Source organism: Hakea prostrata, chromosome 2, assembly GCF_041222555.1.
Source record: "Hakea prostrata isolate BN-2017 chromosome 2, UWA_Hpros_2, whole genome shotgun sequence".
Lineage (NCBI taxonomy): Eukaryota > Viridiplantae > Streptophyta > Magnoliopsida > Proteales > Proteaceae > Hakea > Hakea prostrata.
In genome coordinates this window covers 20,028,242-20,048,289 of record NC_142601.1, presented here as the reverse complement: position 1 = coordinate 20,048,289, position 20,048 = coordinate 20,028,242, and the positions used below count along the sequence as shown (strand labels likewise).

The following is a 20,048-nucleotide window of genomic DNA, read 5'->3' as shown; positions in this document are numbered from 1 at the left end:
CCCCCACCAATTTTCATGTACACACCCCCCGACCCCACCCAGTCCTCTCTTGGGATGGCCCAAAGCTGACTTCTTACTTTACTTCGGGTCATCGGACCTACAAATAACAAGGTTTCCGGGTCAAGGTTAGGGCTGGGTTTTACACAAGTTATGTCAACTAAATATTAGAGGGAGTCCTCCCTTTTGGAGGTGCAGGCACCATTAAATTGCTCTTGGGATTGGAGAAGTACTTTGACTAGTAGGGATGTACTACAGCAAGGGATCATAAAATAGGTGGGGAATGTACTTAACACTGACATTTACAAGGACCAATTGTTACCATCCCTTCACTTCAAGTGCCTTTATAGCCCCCCCCCCCCCCCCCCCCCCCACCCTCAAAATGTCATAGCCCCCAATTTGTGCATGATTTGATCTTTTAGCAATCTATGGAGTGGAATAGACCTTTGATTCAATAGTTATTTTCTCCCATTGAAGTGGAAGCAATTCTTGCATTGCCAATTCTTTCTCCTAAGACTATTGATTCTTGGGTATGGAGCAAACCTAAACATGAGAACTTTAAAGTTAAGTCATCTAACTATTAGTGTTTGGTTGTGGTTGACTCTCAAGGTATTATATCATCCTCTTCAACTTCATCTTTTTGTTGGAAAAAGATATAGAATATCCATACACTCCCAAAAATAAAAAATTTCTTGTTGAAAAACATCTCATGAAGCACTAGCCATTAGTAGAATTTGGAATGCTGGTAGAAGACACTTGTTGGCAGTCCAAGTAGAGACCATTGGATTAAAATTAGAACCAATGGATATGGATGGTGAAGATGAAGAATCTGTTGTTTTTCTAAGTTTTAGAAAAAGATCTGACATAAACACAGATGGACTGGGAAGATGGATTGACAGCTCACAGTTGATGCATTTGGAAGGTCCTCAAGTTCAGTTAAGACCCCCTAGTAATGTGTACAAAGTGGTAAGACAATACTACCGAGCAACCACCTGAGAAAACCCCTCCTGGAGTAAATCTGGGGGCGAGGTTGATTGGGTGGTGTTGCCCTGAGCGACCAACCCTAGTGTTCGTGGGTGGAAAAAGGGCATCAGGTTTTTGAGTTTGTGTAACCATATTTAAAGTTGTTTTCACCTTGAAAATGTATTATTTTATTGCCAACCAGGAAAGAACTCCAATATGTGTCAAAGAAGCCGTTTCGGAGAAGAATGAAGTTGTGAAATTGATCCAAGTTTTATTCTATAAAATTGAAGGTAAGTTACCCTTTCAAATATCTTATCAGTTATGTTATTATTGACAAAAGAAATTAATGACAGAAGATCGATTCAATCAAGGGAACCCTAACCTTGATTAGATCAAGCAATAAAAGTGATTCCCTAATCACTCTTAAGTTGTTGAATTTTCCTTCACGGAAAAATATCTGAGAAGACCTAGATTAAGATCTAATTAATTATTTGTTAGATTTGAGATCTAGATATGTTTGTGGGGATTGAACCATGTTTGGAGAAGTTTTTGAGAACCTTTGGGTGATCTAGAAGTTGTCGGAAACCAGAAAACGAAGCAGACGAGAACCTCGTCTGGTTGTTGTCCACTCACCTAATAGAGGTTGCCCCAGGGGGGCTGCCCTAGGCGACCACATCCCCTTGGGGATCAATTGGAGGGGTCTCCTAGGCAACCACCCCCTACTGTTTAGACTTTGAGACTATGTTTTGAGGCATGACTCTATAATTTAAACCATTAATTATTTAAGATATTTTGGGACATATTAGGCCATCATTTGGTATAATTTGAAAGGTTATATTTTTCTTATCAGATGAGGGAATTCAACCATGTATGCATATGTTTAAATTATGATTTTCTATCAAATGTCCATGATGTATTATATATTGTTTCTTTTGTTCATAAATGAACATGAAATTATCTAGAATTATGCTTTATCTATGTTTTGACAAGTTTTATTATGCTATGGATTGAGTGTGAGTTAACTAGGGGTTGTGGTTTGACCATTGCCCTCAAAACCTTAAAATAAACATAAAATTTAAGATACATATATTAGGATGTCTACTTGCACATGGTTAAGTATTACCCCATCATGTCGTTACCCTATCGGTGGAGGTATTGAGGCCGAGTGACCCATGGCAGCGGTTTGGGTTAGTAGGTGCCCAAAACCAATAACCAACCTATAAGGGGACACGACCCACCATGGGAGCCATTTATTGGTAGGGTTACATATGGTAGGGTTGGGCTCGTGGGTGCTCAAGACCATTAACCAACCCGTCAAATGACACGAGAGCTCCCCCCCCTCACATCATATGTGGATGACCAATAGGGTTAAGGGGAGGTGTAGTATGAGTTTCTCAGTGCCACAGGGGAGGTATCTGAACCTATAGCAATGTGATTAAGTAGATGACATTGAATTGGGCAAGATATACTCTTACACGTGCCAGTTCTCATGCAAATTGACGTGGTGAGAGAGTGTGGTTCTGATCCGCAACCATAGTTGATGGGTGGATTAATATCCATATACCTTGGTCGTGAGACTACCTAGAGGAGGCTAGTGGCATACCCTAATGCGTGTCTACCTAGTTAGATACTTGCATTGGTTAAAGTTTAAGAGCATCACTACATTGCATTGCACTGCACTTATGTATCATTTTATAATTATTCATTTTCTCATGTTCTTAAATATGTGGATATATGTTATGGATTGTCTCGCTGAGTTCCATGGAACTCATCCCTCATGGATTTTCTTTTTAGATGGTTGGGCAAGTATCAAAGTTACCCCAACCTTGGAGGTTTATGCCCCTGAGTATGTATTTGAGGTGCCTTTGGGAGTTGATTGTGATCCATGCTACAATTCATGGGCCAATTTGGAATACCCTTATGGTGCCGATCAATAATGATAGGACCCGCCTAGTTCGTCACTAGGACTTTGAGATAAAAAGATGCACTATAGTAAAATATTATAGATGTTAGGATCAGAAGATGTAACGTTATAGTTTGATTATCTTTCTAGTTTGTTTTTAGTCCTAGTTTTGATAACCTTTCGACAATATTCCTTAATACTTAAATTATTTAATTATTAAATTTATTATTCTTTTGCTCATGATGATGTTATTATATGGATTGATTTGTGATTGTACGGTGAATTTGACCTTGTGACTGTGGATCACTCCTTCGGGTATTTGGCCGGGTTCAATACTGGTTGGGTAGATGTGACATAAACAAACTCTTTTAGGTGGTCGTGGTTGTCTTTTATGGGATTCACACAACATTTGTTGTTGATTATTGCTTGGGGAGCAAAAACTTGTTTGCGTCAACAGCAAAACTTGAAGCTATTTATGATGGCATGACTTTGGCTAGAAATGCCGGTGTTTCAGATCTTCAAGTGTACTCAGATTGTCTCCCAACTATCCTTGCCCTGCAAAAGAGTGGTAACACTCTTAATTGGATGAGTAGAAGCATTGCTGCTAAGATTTTAAAACTTCAAAATAGTTTTAATTTTGTGGTGTGTAATTATATCCACAGATCTAGCAATGCATAAGCTGACTTCCTAGCTCATGGAGCTAGATGTTTTATTCTTTGTAAGACTTTATGGGGTATCCAACCCATGTTTATTGTAAATGGTTCTACATTGTCTACCAATTCCTCTGTTCTGGAGTGTTCTACTTGAATGAAAGGAATGTGTTATGGAAACCACCACACCCCCCCCCTTTCCAAAAGAAAAAAAAAAAAGAGGGAAGGGTTCAAGTTTGGCCTTGATGGCATGATTTCTTTAACTCAAATAAGATTTGGGCTCAATAATCTTGCCCTCAGGGCAAGTCAAGATTGGGACAAGATGGCCCTGCACTAAAGTCATTATCGAGTTAGGGTTGAATGTTTGACATGGCTATGCCTAACCCGAATCAACCCTACCACCTTGTAGGTTAATTTTAGTACATATGGTACAACAATATGAAATTACAGATTTTGTTTTATTGCTGTGTGGCCTGGTCAAACTATCAAGGGTGAGGGTCTTGTTAGGATATTCATGTTGTAGGTTAGGATTTTAAAAACAAGGCCCAACCAATATCAAATAAATTGTCATACCCCACCTAGATAGTATCAGACTTACCCGAATACCCATGGTTGTGATCCATCGCTAAGATCTAGGTTCAAGGCCAATCCATAATCACACAATACACAATAACATAGTCCAAAGAGCAAAGGAATAAAAGGTATCCAATATAAGTTATTACAGTCATCCCAAAATGATAATTAGAGTTAATGTTAAGAATCAATGTTAAGCAACAGAAGTCTCAATGTTATCAAATAACCTTGCCTAACAAATAAATAGAGAATTTAACTTGTCACACCCCAACCACCGCTATCGGACCTGCCCAACAACCCGTGGGTGCGATTCACAATCACAAGATCCACGGTTTACAATCAATGATAATAAATGCACGCAATAATAGTCAAGAGCAAGAATAATCCAAATAATTAAATAAAAATGAATTACATGAATCCAATTCTCAAAAAGAATGAATCAGAGAAAAAGGAATAAAGTATTATGTTCCAAAATTTATAGAGTTTAGCGAAGCAAAATAAGTTAATTTGGTTTGATTCTTTTAGTTCTCTCAAGGGCAATGGTCTTTTTCTTCAAATTTAGCAATGAACGGAGTCATCCAGCCTTCCTCCACTGACTTCTCAAAATGGCACCGTTATCTACCTCCATCTGCCATCAATGGGTGCTATAAGTGCACTCCAAGCATTCGTAGGTGGTTTCATGACATACATCTCCACTTCCCATTGGCGCCTCCATAACTTCTTCATAGGGGTCATTCCAGTCATACGGAATTTCTCCTGATTCCAAGATACCCATCTGTATAATATAATTCAACACGCAAAAATGAATGAGTTTTGACGAACTTAGAAAGGAAACACATGTCGCATACATATCGACGTAATATCACGATAAACAATCATATGTAAAGAATGATATAAAAGTATATGGATGAAGCTATAAATCCAACTATGCAAGCCTCTAAATGGCAGACATGCTTTGAGATATAATATCAACCCTCTTCTAGGTAGTTCTAGTCACTCTGATCCCTCACGGTTTCTAATCCAATGCAATGTCATACAGTGACATACTACATGTAGTCTAGATACTTCTCCTATGACACCAACCAACTCGGTTCAGTATCATTCTCTACCTAGGAATAAGAATCCTCACGGATTGGCTACCTCTGTTGGACTCCATTCTCTAACCCTATGGTCATCCACATATTGTTGGGGAGGATGCTTTTATGACCCCTCACGACTCCTGGCCGCTCCTTAGATGTCCATGGGCCCAACCCTAACATATGCAACCCTACCAATGCATGATCAACAGTGGACCACTGAGTCTCCGCATGAACTGGCTACCGCTGTAGGATGAAACAGAGTCACATCACTGCTATCACAGTCCTCTACTGAAAGAGTAATAGCATGTTTGGGTAACTAGCCATGCAATCTAGACTTCCTAAGTATGTCATCCAGCAACCATGATAGTGTTGGGGGCATCAGTAAGCAGTGTCCCATGCCACAACTCTTGATATCTCGAGCAATGGATACCCAATATGGATACCCTCCACCATAGTTACATCACTTCATCAACCATCAACATATAATTAAACATTCAACATCTCATAGTGATTGAAGTATAACTAATCATCATTCACAACACATAATTTAACTATAACTCACATGAACATATTGTTATAGCAAGTTACAATAATACAAATACATTCAATGATACAGGAATTCAATATAGATCATGTCAACACATATATGCAAGAATGTATCCTAACCTAGGAAGCGTAAAAACTACAGTAATTGCAACCGAACCTCACAATTAGAAAGTCCAGAGAACTTCAAAGATTACCTAGAATAAGGTTATAAAAATACATTAAGGACAGGAGTCAAATCAGAGCAACAATCCACTTGACTGGGCTATTGTGACCCAGCCAGTCGCTTATGGCAGTTGGTTGGGCAATCAACTGTCCTAAGCAACTACTCCTATTCCAGACAGCATCTCAAGTCCAAAATTCTAACTTTTGATCTCCCAATTTTAATCTGATTCTAGGGTGATCTAAATCTAAATCTTGTCCTTAAGGAGCCTACATCACAAGCATAAACCAAAACCCTAGAATTTTAATGATTCAATAACCACATCATCTTCTTCAATCAAATCGATCCTTTATTCAAATGCAAGGATCCGTTTTCGGACATGATCTAATCAAATATCACTAATGGAGGAATAGAACCAATCCAAATAACTTACCATAGAATTAAGGAGGATGGATTCACACTAATCTAAGACAAAAGGAAAGGATATAGAGAGTGTGACATCAACTTACCTCCAATTGATTCGCAAAACTGATGAGGGATTGGATCTTCATTGTGAAATACGCTTCCTTCACTTTCCAACACGTGTTCTCTGACTCCTACCCATCCACCGCAGTAATCCCGAATATAATAATGAGAAAAAAGGTCGAGGTTACTTATATATAGTGGACTAGAGAAAATTAGGGTTTAAATCCCACAAACAAACTTGGGCAGTCGCTTGGGGCAGTTGGTTGATCAATCAACCACCCCCAAGTACTTTACAATACTTGGGTGGTACTTGGGTGCTTTGCTTAGCCAGTTGATCCTCAACCCAAACCTAACCCTCACCAACAGGTGGGGGTGTTCTTACCTTGATCCTGGACATCTTCAATCACAACTTGACTCCGACTGGTGATCCATTTTTCCAGTCCATCAGGGTTTCCAATGAATCTCCTACGAGTTCCCAAAATGGCAAGTTCTTCATCAGCAAAATCCAGATCCATGGACTCAAGGTATGGATCATAGACTTCAATCCGGATACTCCACAACTTATTCTGGCTGGATCTTTTGGTACTCGGACCTACAATATGGATCCCAAGTTAGAAATATGAGAATTGTTACATAACTAATCGCAATCAAGGCAACCACATTTCCATAAAATTTCTTCGGGCCTCAGAATGGCTGGATTCCATAAGAGCGGTCTAAGAAGGGGTACAACTCTTTGTGTGACTTGGCGTCCTCTCCTACCAATCCCTCATAGGACTCGTTGACACTGAACTCTCCAAGTAAATGGTGTCCTCATAACCTACAACTGAATAAAGAAAAATATACTTTTGAGGAGTGAGTTCCATAAAACTCAGTGAAGTCAACAAAATCACATATCGTGCATCCGACACATACATATCGTATATAATATATAAGTGTAAGTGAAATGGGGTAATATATGTATATGCAAGTATGTTTCTATATTCTAACAAGTGCTAATCTCTATGGCAGAGAGGTATTAAGTCGTAACACTAGACTCCTCTGGGAAAGTCTCGTCACTCTTAATGGTTACCTCTATTGGGTTCTTGGGTAAAGGGGTTCAGTCACATCACACCATGGTTGGAGATTTGGCGACCTCTCTCTCAACACACCATTGGCAATGAATCGAGATAAGCTTAGTCCAATGCAAAGTCATCCACGTTTTATATTATATGTAATTCGGATACCTTCCCTCATACCTAATGCTCCATTGGTTTTTGTATCGTTCACGCCTTGGAATGTTGTTCCTCACTAGTCGGTCCAGTTGGATTAACATTTCGTAACCCTATGGTTGTCCACATATGCTTTGGAAGACGCTTTTGTGTCTTCTCACAGAATAGCTACCTCTGTTGGACATCCACAAGCCTTAATACTCCAAATATGCAACTTCCCATTGTATGATAACAATGGGCATGTGTCTCTTCACGGAATGGTTACCTCTATTGGACGCCCATAGAACTCAGCCACTACTATCACAAATCACTCGGCTTCAATACCATGTCGAATGTATAGTCGCATGCATTAAAGGTAGACTAGCCAATGCATTTAGACACCTACCGGCAATAAACATAGTTATCTAAGTGAATGCAAAGACACTAGGGGTAATGGGCGAACCCACAACCCAAGGTTGACATTCATGTAATGCATTACCACCAATTCCCAACACATCACATTAGTAATCATAATTTGAAATGAAGGGTTAGAGTGGGCTTAAGGCTGAGTCTTTGACTTAGCCAAACCTGACTTGACTTCACCAATTTGGAAGATGTTTTTGCATAGATGTGGGTTAATAATGTGAAATTATGGATTCTTTTATTGTTTCAAATTATGGTTAAGTTAGGATTTTAGAAAGTAGGGACCAACCCACCTTTCTCGTAGTGGTATGTGATATCCCAGTTCGATACTGACCTAGTAAGAATTGGTTTAGTTCAGTTCGGGTTAGGTTTTAACACTCTTTTTATTTATTTATTTTTATTTAAGATTTATTTGGACTGACTTATATATACCTCAATTGCATTCTATGATAGCTTTTCATATATAATTTAAATATACTATAAGAACTTCCACCTTGGGTCCCAAGGGGATTTAAACCCTTACTTCATACTTCTTGTAGTTTAGTGGTATAACTTGTTTAAAGAAGAATCATACTTACACTTAATTTTTAGTTAAGTACACGTGCCTAACACAAGCTTATTTGCTAATTAAACATAGATTACATAAACACTTCACTCAAATAAATCTTCTTTGTTCTTTTGTATGTAGTAAATATAATTTATCAATTTTTATATATAAATTTATTAGTCAAACAAACTTATCCCCACTAGAATAGTTTAAGCTTTTAGGTCTTTCAATTATGTTAATTTAAAAATTGTTTTTCTCTAGATTAAAAAAATAATTAAAGGCCTAAGCTTAAAAAATTGTGAAATGTACAGCAAAGGAGAAATAGATTCCATTATAAGGAGAAAAACCCAGAAATCAAAATAAATAGTTTTTAGTGGTGGGCCCATGGGTGGCTGCATTAGACAACCATAGCATGTTATTACTTAGCAAGTAGCAACCCAACCCTACAGATGAAAAGCAAACTCTCTTTTCAAGAGTGAGGCTTGAAGAGGAGAGAGAGAGGAGAGAGAAGAGGAGAGAGAGAGAGAGAGAGAGAGAGAGAGAGAGGGTTTCCGTGTTGGTGTTGTTGTTTGGTGACAGGTTGCAACAGCACGAGGATGGGTGGAGTGTTTGACGTTTCTTTTGACTTGAATTATGAGGGTTCACCGTTACCGTTAGGTGACGGTGACGGTGAAATGGGAACGGCGGTGTTAACCGGTGCAGGTGATTTCCGAAGAAATCCGTTTATCAATAAACAGAGTCCGTTATCAGTTTCGCTTCTTCTTGTATCACTTGGTACTTTTTCTCTTTCTACTTGTTTTGACGGAACGAACAACATTGTTGGAAGAAGATGAGGATCGCATACGCACGATTATGTTTTCGTGGATTCAAAGCTTATCATAAAAGGTAATCTTCCAAAGATCCCCTTCGGTTTTTATCTGGGTTTGGGTTCTCTTTTAGGTTCTAGGGTTAGGGTTGTTGGATTTCTAGAAATGTTTCCTTTTTCTTCAACTGTTGAGATTTCTTCCTCATGGAACTAATCGTTCTGATACGCTATTTTCCTCCTGTTTTTGGAGGGTTTCAGAAGAAGATTTTAAGGTTAGGTTACGGACAAATCTATAGTTTCTTCTAGCGTTATAGTGGTTTATAGAAGATGGGGTTGTTTCTGTTTGGGGTGGAGATCCAGAAGATTTAATCTGTGTAAAGGCTGAATTTTACATCATTTTTATGTGTGTTTGTGTTTTTTTTAGTAGGGTTTTTGTTTTTCTGAGCTAGAGGTTCTGAAACTTCTGCCAATTCTTCTTCTTTTCCAAATTTTTTCATTACTCATGTCTGGGGATGTTGTTAGTTGATGGATGAATCTAGGGTTTTGTTTGCTGGGTCTTTTGTGGGATTGATTTATGAAGTTCTTTATGAGGTGCTTCTGTTGACTTTGGTGGTAATTGAAAAATTCCACACCCACCAGCAAGAAAAACCCTAAAGAAGATAAGGGAAAATGGGGGAAGCGCTTCTCACGACGCTGTCCATGGAGAATCATCATCCATCCACTCTCTTATCCATGGATTCAAGCTCCAACTCACATGAAGAATTGGATCGAGAGCTGAATAGGCAGATAATCCTTTCCCGACCACCCGATATCAATCTGCCATTATCAGCAGAACGCAGCCCGCCGCCTCAATCGTGGAACCCTGATCCTTGTGATATCCTAGATGTTGGGCTTGGATCTCAGATCTATGAAACGGAGACCCTTCTCAGTCTCCCAAAGATTGGCCGGAAATGTGCCAAGCGGGTTGACAGCATCTGGGGTGCCTGGTTTTTCTTCAGCTTCTACTTCAAGCCTGCTTTGAATGAAAAGTCCAAGGGGAAGATTACCCGCGACAGCAATGGTGTTTCTGGGTTCGACAAATCTGATCTCCAGCTTGATGTTTTCCTTGTTCAACATGATATGGAGAATATGTACATGTGGGTGTTCAAGGAAAGGCCTGAGAATGCATTGGGTAAGATGCAGCTTAGGAGTTACATGAATGGGCACTCTCGCCAAGGGGAGCGGCCTTTCCCATTCAGCGTGGATAAGGGTTTTGTTCGATCTCACAGAATGCAGAGAAAGCATTACAGAGGCCTATCTAATCCTCAGTGTGTCCATGGTATCGAGGTTGTTCGAGCACCTAATCTTATGTGTCTTGACGAGGAAGAGCGGAAAAGGTGGATAGAACTTACCGGGCGGGATTTGAACTTCACCATTCCACAGGAAGCTAGTGACTTTGGTGCATGGAGGAACCTTCCAAATACTGAATTTGAGCTTGAGAGGCCCCCTCCAATAAAAAGCAATCCACAACCCCATCCAAAGAGATTGCTCAACGGGTCTGGCCTGAATTTATCTACCCAACCTTCTAACCATGTCAATGGGGATGGGATGGACCTTTCACCTTCCAACAAACGGAGGAAGGACTTCTTCTCACATGGGAATGATGACGATTGTTGTTTGCCGGTGAATCCACATTCTGATCGAGTTACTGATTTGGAGGTCCACCCGATTGAACCACCCTGGTTGAACGAATTCAGTGGCGTAATGAGGAACGTATATGGACCTGTCACAGCTGCGAAAACAATTTACGAGGATAGTGAAGGTTACTTGATCATTGTTAGTGTGCCTTTTGCAGATCTTCAGAGAGTGAAGGTTTCTTGGAGGAATACTCTTACTCGGGGGATTGTAAAGATATCCTGTGTTAGTACAGCCCGCATGCCATTCATCAAGAGGCATGATAGGACATTCAAGCTTACTGATCCATCACCCGAACACTGCCCTCCAGGGGAATTCATAAGGGAAATACCACTTGCAACCCGCATTCCAGAAGATGCCAAGCTAGAAGCATACTATGATGAGACTGGGACTGTGCTGGAGATTATGGTGCCCAAACATCGTGTGGGTCCGGAAGAACACGAGGTTCGTGTCTGCCTTCGCCCACATCTTGGACCCAATGAGCTGCTGTTGACTTGAAAAAGGCATTGAATTGAAAATCAAGGGTGGTTGCTCTGCTCAACGTTTTATAGTTCACTAACTCTGTATTATAAAACGAAATCTATGAAATTCATCCTTACTATGCATATGGCACTGGCTTTTGCCTCCCACTAGTTGCTCTGGTCTTTGCTGTTATGCATCTGGTTTAGCTTCTGACTTGGAGTGCTCCTGAGCTGCAAATTTATTTCACAAAGTTAATGGCAAGGATTCTGCAACATTGAATTCTTTTCCTTTCTACTGTGGAACCAATCGGATGCCCTTCCTATCTTCTTCTTACCTAGTCTTTTGCACATCTCTGGTGTACACGTTTGACTGAAAGCATTATTCATCACACTTGACTCTGTAGTTACTCTGGGGGAGAATTAACCTACACACATTAGTTGGAACATTTCATGGATTTGTGTTGTCGTAGTTCTTGGGTCTAGTAGTGTTGTTCTCAAATGTAATATACTTGAGATGCTGTGCTCTTGTTAGATTTTTTTTTTAATCATTTGGGCTTCTGTAGCTGTCTTGTTAATGTTTGCAGTATGGCTGTATATGTCTTGAGTCTTTCTTTGCTGTTGGAACTGGATATATTTCTTAAATTGTTCAGCAGCAGAGGCAAGTCTTTTAATAGTTCATCTTTGTAGGGATCAATGCATTGGAATTCAATCTGGGTATAGGCATATTTGAATTCCATTCTGAAATCTATAACCTAATAGCATAGTAGTTTTGTATGAAGACAAAGATTTGAGCAAATTTCTTCTGATGGACTTGAACAGAACAATATTGCAGTAAAGCTGGTTAAGTTGGCTCACACACCTGGAAAGGTTCAATCTTTTTCTATCGATCTTGATATTGTCATTGACATTTTACAGTTGTAGCAAACCTTTTTCTCATGCTCTTTCTCTCATGTTCTAGGATCTGCTAATAAAGTAACAGATTCCTTAGCCCGACTGCTTTATGGCTCCCAAATCTATGTGATGAGGGTGTCCTGTAATGCCTCTTTTGGACCCAAATTTTCATTTCCCCCTACCAAAAATAGTTGATCTTTCTGATTTTAGGTAGGTTTATTTGGGAAGTGGGTGGAACTTTGTTCCAGATTTTACTTTGTTCTTGGTCTGGTTCTTCTACCCTTTCAGGTAGAGAACAAGTCTACCTTGATATATTCAAAAGGGTCTATTTAGATGAGTCTCTCTCTTAAATGTGTATTGGAGAAAATTATAAACCTAACTAAGATAGGAAAGACTCACTTTCACCCAGAAAACCCTATCAGGAATGCAAGTAGATCTTGAGTGCTTCCAAGGAATCTGAGTTAGACCATCACATCAAATGTTCAAAATTGCATTTCCTGACAAAATTCAAATGCTAAAATGGATGCCTTACCAGCTTGCTTCAATTACATTATTGCATCTCCTCTCCCCCACTCCCTTTTTCCTAACATGGAAGGTAGGCCAATTATATTAATGGAGTCTTTTGAGATAGGGTCAGATGCAACCATAGAATGGAAGATCCATTGCTTCTAAATGCCAAATAATTAAAGTTGATCAGGAATTCCAACCGACCTTTATTCATATTCTGATGATTCCTAGCTTGACACAAGGATTATGCCAAAAGTAAAGTTGCCCATTTCAAAGAATCAAGTCTTTTCCTTTAAAGATCTTGAGGACATGATAAGGTGAAAGATAAGATAATAGCCTTGATCAGTTGTTTGATATATTGAGCTTTCATTCTCATGGTTATGGTTTCCTATAGTTTATTAGTTTATCACACATAGATCTTTAAAATCTTATCTTGAGAGAGAAGGAACATAGAAAATAACTACTAAGATTGGGGTTTATAATCCAAAAATAAGATGTCTTTATCTTTGTTTAATATACTTAAAAAGAGTAAAGTTGTAAATTTAAAAGATGTCAGGCATATGGGTTCATTCATTTAGATAGTTTGTTCCACCTGTTTTATTTAAATTATTCTATTCATTTTTGCTTGGAAACCTATTCATTGTGGATTTTTATTTGCAGCAGCAGGCAGCTGCTGCTGCCAATGGCTATGATTAAGCCACATAACCAAAAGGACATCAGACGGCTGTAAACAATAAATGCAAAATTTAATTTTTACATTCAAAAGTTTAAAGTTTTCGAGTTCACAAATCACATCCATGCCTCTATTCAACCCAATCGCTATACTCATCCGCTTCACCTTCACGTCGTTCCACCACCGTCACCTGCAAACCTCCGCCGCCGATTCCTACCAACCTTTTATTCGAGTTCGCCTCTTCACTGTGTTTTATGAATCAACAATGAAAAAGATAATAAAAATAATTGTCTATGGTGAACAACGTCTCTTCATTTTTCAAAAATGTCTTCCTTCGAGTTTTCAAGAGTCCGAACCCTAGGTTCTTTCTTCTCTAAATCAGAGTTAAAGAAGTTTCCTTTCAACCATTCCTTCTTGGGATTTCATTTTTTCGGTTGGGTTTTGCAGATCTTGAATTTATATAATGTTGATAGGGAATGGATGAGTCTGAGATTTTCTGATTTTTTTCCCCCGATTTATTGTAGATGCAAGAGATTGAAGCATCTTATACTTTCGGTATGGTTAGTCACTTTAATCTCTAATAATGAACAAAAATGGAGAGACCAATATTTGTTTTCTGAAATGGTTTTGTAGCTTATCAGTTTTCTTTTTGCCTCTAAGCGCAGATCCCATTTGGGGATTTTTTGCAAGAACCAGGGATGTGATTTGTAAATTCAAAAACCTTTAAACTTTTAAATGTAAAAATCAAAATTTGCATTTAGAGTTGACAACCGTCTGATTTTCTTTTCCTTACGTGGCTTCATCGTAGCCATTGGCAGCAGCAGGCAGCTGCTGCCGCAAATAAAAATCCATTCATTGTGTTCACTTGGTCAAAATAAAACAAAAGATTAGGAATGAAAGACCCATAAATTCATCATCAAATGCTACAATCCTAGATAGGGTAGACCCTAAATCCTAAACCTTGGATCCCTTGTTTTTATTTGTTAAGCCATAAATTTTGGAACAAATGGTCCCAAGATTTCAAAACCCTAACCATGAATAACCAAATGCTAACCATACCCTAAACCCTAAACATCATATATATAATTTATAAGTGCCAAACCAAACCCTTTAAAGTTTTATCTAATACATAATACTAACTCTGAAACATATACCCTAAACCTAAACTCAAATCACCTAACTATATCTTAATACCATGAACCAACAACAAAAACTCAAAATAAAACCACAAACAAACCCCCAACCCTAAATGCAAACTTAAACCCAAACAACGAGTCAAAGTTTGGTTTTTGAGATATTTAGGATTGTTAATGACTTCACTTATGTTCATTTTATCCTATAACTTAATTTCAATCCGAATCTTGAAACACCAAACTGAAATGCAAAACCATGTCTAGCTCCAAATCCTTGACCCAAATCATGAGCACCAAGCCTAAATCCTAACTCGAAATAGCCTAAAACCCCGCTCAATTCTCCCGCCCTGAATATTAAATCGTAAGTACTTAACTCCAAACCCTAACTGAAAAATCTTAACATCAACCCATAAGCCCTTAACACGAAACTTGGGTTCATTAACAAAAACACTCTAAACACCAAAATGATAAAATCCCTAAATGTGTATACCATAGATTGTAAACACAAACCGCGAACCCTAAACATAAACTATAAAATCCTAAACCCCATTTAACTAATTACTACATCTTAAGTACCAAATCTAGAAATGTTCAAACCTAAAATGCCTAGACCTACACAAAAAATCTTAATACCTAAACTTGAAGCCCAAAACCATAAACCCATAACAAGAGTCCTAACCTTGAATCATAAACCAAAAACTTTAGGTTCCTAATCCGACACTCCCATATTGGATACCCTAAATTGTGGGTTCACATCCTCTACAATTCTCACCTTCTACAATTCCCTGTAATTCCTATCTAGGATTGTGACACGTGATAGTTAATTATTCAAGAGGCATGATTAGAACCCAATTAGAAATTGAACCTAATAAATCCCTAAATTAAGCTTCGAGAAAAGAGGAGAGAGAAAATTTAGGAATTTATTAAGTTCAACTCTTAATTGAGTTTTAATCATGAGCCTTTTACTAATAATCTATGGTCCATAATCACCAATAATCTTGAGCACAAAATCTTGAAGCTATTCTCCTTCTACCCTATACCCTAAATATTGAAATATTGAACCCAAAATTCTGAAGCCCTAATCTTGAATCCTCCCCTGAACCATAAACAACTACTCCAAACACCATATGCTATATGCAAAATCCAAATCTTCTAAATTTAACTTAATACCCAAAACTTACTCTAAACTATATATTGCTAGAGTAAGCTTAACGAAACCCGAAACCCAGTATCCCACACGCTAAGCTAAAACTATAAATCCTAATACCTTGACACTAAGGAACCAAAACACAGGCACAAAAAGCCATAACTCAAACAATTAAAGTTGATGCATTCCCATCCCCGGTAGCCATCACTAGATGATTAATTTAGCTCTTATGCAATTAATCTTGTAGTAGAAAGTAGTGGCTTACAATCTAATATATGTAAGTGCTTTTAAGTAATACATTTTTTTTTTCTTTTATAAAAAAAAAAAAACCCATAACTCAAACCTAACCCTAAGGAGCTCTAGGGTTTGGGGAAGCAACCCTAGGCCCTGTGCTACCCCAAGAAATGGTCTACATCACCCTCTACCTATAAGTCCCTAGTCGAGGTAGTGTCGTGTGGCAATTGATGGTCAAATTTCTCCTATTCATACTCTTTTGTTTGGTCAATTCAGATGTTTCAGCCATTATCATACCCATAGGGGCTCCATAGATTGATTGTTTCCCCAATCTAGTAATGCCACGACCCTATTTCTAGGCTTAGGTGGGGCCCACATCACCAAAACCATAGAAAGAAGATGCATTGCTTACAAATGCCAAATAATTAAAGTAAATCAAGAATTCCACTGACCCTTAATTCATAACCTGATGATTCCTAGCTTGACACTAGGATTATGCTTAAAGTAAAGTTTCCTATTTCAAAGAATCTTAATCTTTTCTTTCAAAGAAAAATATCTTTACGACATGATTTGGTGAAAGATAAGATAATAGCTTTGATCAGTTGTTTGATATATAGTCATCTAAAGTTTAAGTTTCATTCTCCTGGTTATAGGGTTTCCTATAGTTTAGCACATATAGATCTCTTAAATTTTATCTGAACATGGAAAGTAAGTACCATTTGAGGTTTATAATCCACAAATAAAATGTCTTTATCTTTGTTTAACACTTAAGAGTAAAGTTGTGAATTTAAAAGGTGTTAGGCATATGGGTCCATTCATTTAGATAATCTAGTCCACCTGTTTCATTCAAGCCATTCATTCGGTTTGCTTTCTTTTGGCTTGGTAATCTGTTCATTCTGTTCACTGGGTCAAAATAAAACTAAAGATAACAAATAAAAAAATAACTCATAAATTCACCACCAAAAAGTTGTTCGGTTAAATGACTAACACTTCTTAGTGTAGATGTCATTGGTTAGACTCTCTCTACTTAGTATAAATAAAGTCTACCCGTTCCCCAAAAAAAATCCATAAACCTGTAAGTACTAAGCCCGAAACCTAGTACAACATACTGTAAACTGTTAAGCAAAAATAGCAATTCAAAATACTTAAAACTCTCAATTCAAAACCTCCTTATCAGATTCATAATTCAAAACATAATAACCTAACCATAAACCCCTAGACCCCAACCCTTCAATGGCAAACGCTACCATAGGTAAACCCTAAATCCTAAACCTTGGATCCCTTGTTCTTATTTCCTAAACCATAAATTTTGGAACACATGGTCCCAAGATTCCAGAACCCTAATCGTGGAAAATAACCCCAATCCTAACCATTCAATTTTTCTTATTTCGTACCCTAAACCCTAAGTGTCATACATAATTCATAAGTGTTATACCAAACCCTCTAAAGTTTTACGTAATACACAATATCAACTCCAAAACATATACCCTAAACCTCAACTCAAATCCCCTTATTCTATTTTCTTAATACCATAAACCAACAACAAAAACATAATGCTTCAAGCTAAAACCATTATCCAATCCCCAACCCTAAAAGCAAAACTTAAACCTAAACAATCTAGAACCAAAACCCTTCACATTAACCTTAGATTTGATGTCATTGCCTGAGATCCCTAACCCTAAACCCCTTAAAACTCAAAATTAAAACATCTAAACCAGAACCTCCATTCATCTTTAAAGTATACCCTAAATCCCAAACCTTAGACTTTCAAACCTGGTTACAAAATGCTATAAACTGCAATGCAAACCCTAAATGATAAAGCCTGAAGCTAATCCTATATCCTAACCTATTAAAATCCTAAACAATATGGGCTGGTGTGGTTCGGTTTTAACGGTTCGGACTGCAATTAGAATCCTGGCTTTGAATCATAAAACAAAAACTTTAAAATCCTAACCTATTATTCCCATATTGAATGCCCTAAATTGTTGAGCCAATAACACCAATTCTAAATACCTAAACCTCAATTTGAAACCGTATCGTCAAATTTAGAAGTGAAAACCCATCCACAAAACCATTAAAACATATCAAATTGCAAACCCCATAACATAAAATTAGTCATCATACTTTTATATGAAAATGTTGAATCTCAAATCTCGAAATACTAGGCCTCTAAGTGGGGCTAGACTGATTGGATCAGTGCTCGCACTGGTAGTTCACAAGGCTAATACTTGCATAGGTTGAACTCGAATGTCTGAACATTTCGCAACGGGGAGCCCAAGGTCGCCACTACTGCATCCCCTCTAATGTTTACCAAAAAACTACTAGACCATTAAAACCTGAAACTCAACCAAATTTCATAGCCACAAGACCTAGGTGTTGGAACACTAGACTATTGAATTCCATAAGGCTAAAACTTAAGGCCTAAATTCTGAAATACTAAATATTAATCCATGGCCGGTAATCACCAATAACCTTGAGCACAAAATTTTGAAGCTATTCTCCTTATAACATATAGCAATAGCCTAAATCTTGAAATATTGAACCCAAGATTTTAAAACCCTAACTTTGAATCCTACCCTAAACTATAAACAACTATTTAAATCACCATGTACTATATGTAATATCCAAATCTTTTAAGTTTAACCTAATTCCCAATACTTACACTAAACTGTATATTGTAAACCCTAAACCTGCAAAAATTAATCTAGATATCCTAAACCAAAAACCATAAACTAAAACCCCAAACCTTGAACTAAACTCAAAACTTACACACTAAAAATAATACCTAAACTATATACAATGTTTCCTAACACTACTACAAAGCCAAAAAAAACCTAAGCACGGAACCCAATGTCACGATAACATTCTAGAAAAAAAAATCATAAATTAGAAGAAGTACTAATCCTTTTGGACGAAGTGATAAAGGAATACTCAAGAGCGCTGATATATAAAAGCTTTTTATAGAAATTCACAAATAATAATTAACCTTGTCGAAATGTACAATAAATGTCATATCCATACTATTTTGCACTTTCTGACAAGTATAGTCTCTTTTGTTGCCCTACTTGGTTTCTCTATTTTACGCAATGAACTCTTGGCTTTAGAAATTCTCATACAATCTAAAACTAGTCCCTACCACCAACACAATATCTAAAGCCTAGGCCCCAATGACATAATTTTTATTCTATTCACAAACCTAGAAAAGCAAAGCCCTAAAAATTAAATCCCCTACTTTTATGCCTAAATCTTAATTTGTCTATAATCATAAACCAAAAAACCTAAACTTTGAAAGCTTCAAGATGAAATTCTTAATCTCGAAATTTATCTAGGTTAAACCTAGCCAAACCCCAATAGCCTTGTCCTTATTCCAAATGCTAAGCCTAACCATAAACACTAAACCCTGAACCTAAACCTCAAAGTGTGTATATCCAAAAGAGTCTTAAAAGTCTACACCCTATATGCCATCCCATTAAGCCAAAACAACAATGCTTGGTACCTAGACTTAAATCAAAACCTTCTTCTCAATTTCACAATTAGAAACCTCAACACCAGTTATGAACATTACAATATACACCAAACTCCAAACCTAGCATCTCACACACTATCAAAGTCTATAAGTTCTAATATCTTGGCACTGAAGAATCAAAATGCAAGCACAAAAAGTCGTAACTCAAACTCAATCCCAAATTAGGGGCCATAGGGTTTGAGAGAGCGACCCTAGGTCCTTTGGTGCCCAATTCTACAATTGATGTAGTGTTGTGTGGCAATTGAGGTGAACTTTGCTTGGGTACAGTGCATTAAGCCGGTCATTAGATCGGAATTTCGGTCGAAATGTTGAGATCGAAATTTCGATCTCAACTATAGAAATTCAACGGTCGAAATTCAATTTCGACCAAAATTTTGGATCTAACGGTCCAAAATCTCGGCTTAACAGTCATGCACATTTACCAAGCAAAATTAGAAATTTCTCCTGGAATAGTTGATACCATGGAACGATTTCTCGTTCGTTTCGCCCGGTTCGCCGGGCGGC

General features: G+C 37.8%; 1 protein-coding gene across 1 annotated transcript; it reads left to right on the top strand.

Annotated features, from left to right (window-relative positions):
• Nucleotides 1-9,036: 9,036 nt before the first annotated feature.
• LOC149023978 (uncharacterized) lies at nt 9,037-12,175 on the top strand. Its single transcript, XM_089144396.1, has 2 exons — nt 9,037-9,378; nt 9,938-12,175. The coding sequence occupies exon 2, from the start codon at nt 9,968-9,970 to the stop codon at nt 11,468-11,470; it is 1,503 nt and encodes a 500-aa protein (XP_089000522.1). The 5' UTR covers nt 9,037-9,378; nt 9,938-9,967; the 3' UTR covers nt 11,471-12,175.
• The last annotated feature ends 7,873 nt before the right edge of the window (nt 12,176-20,048 follow it).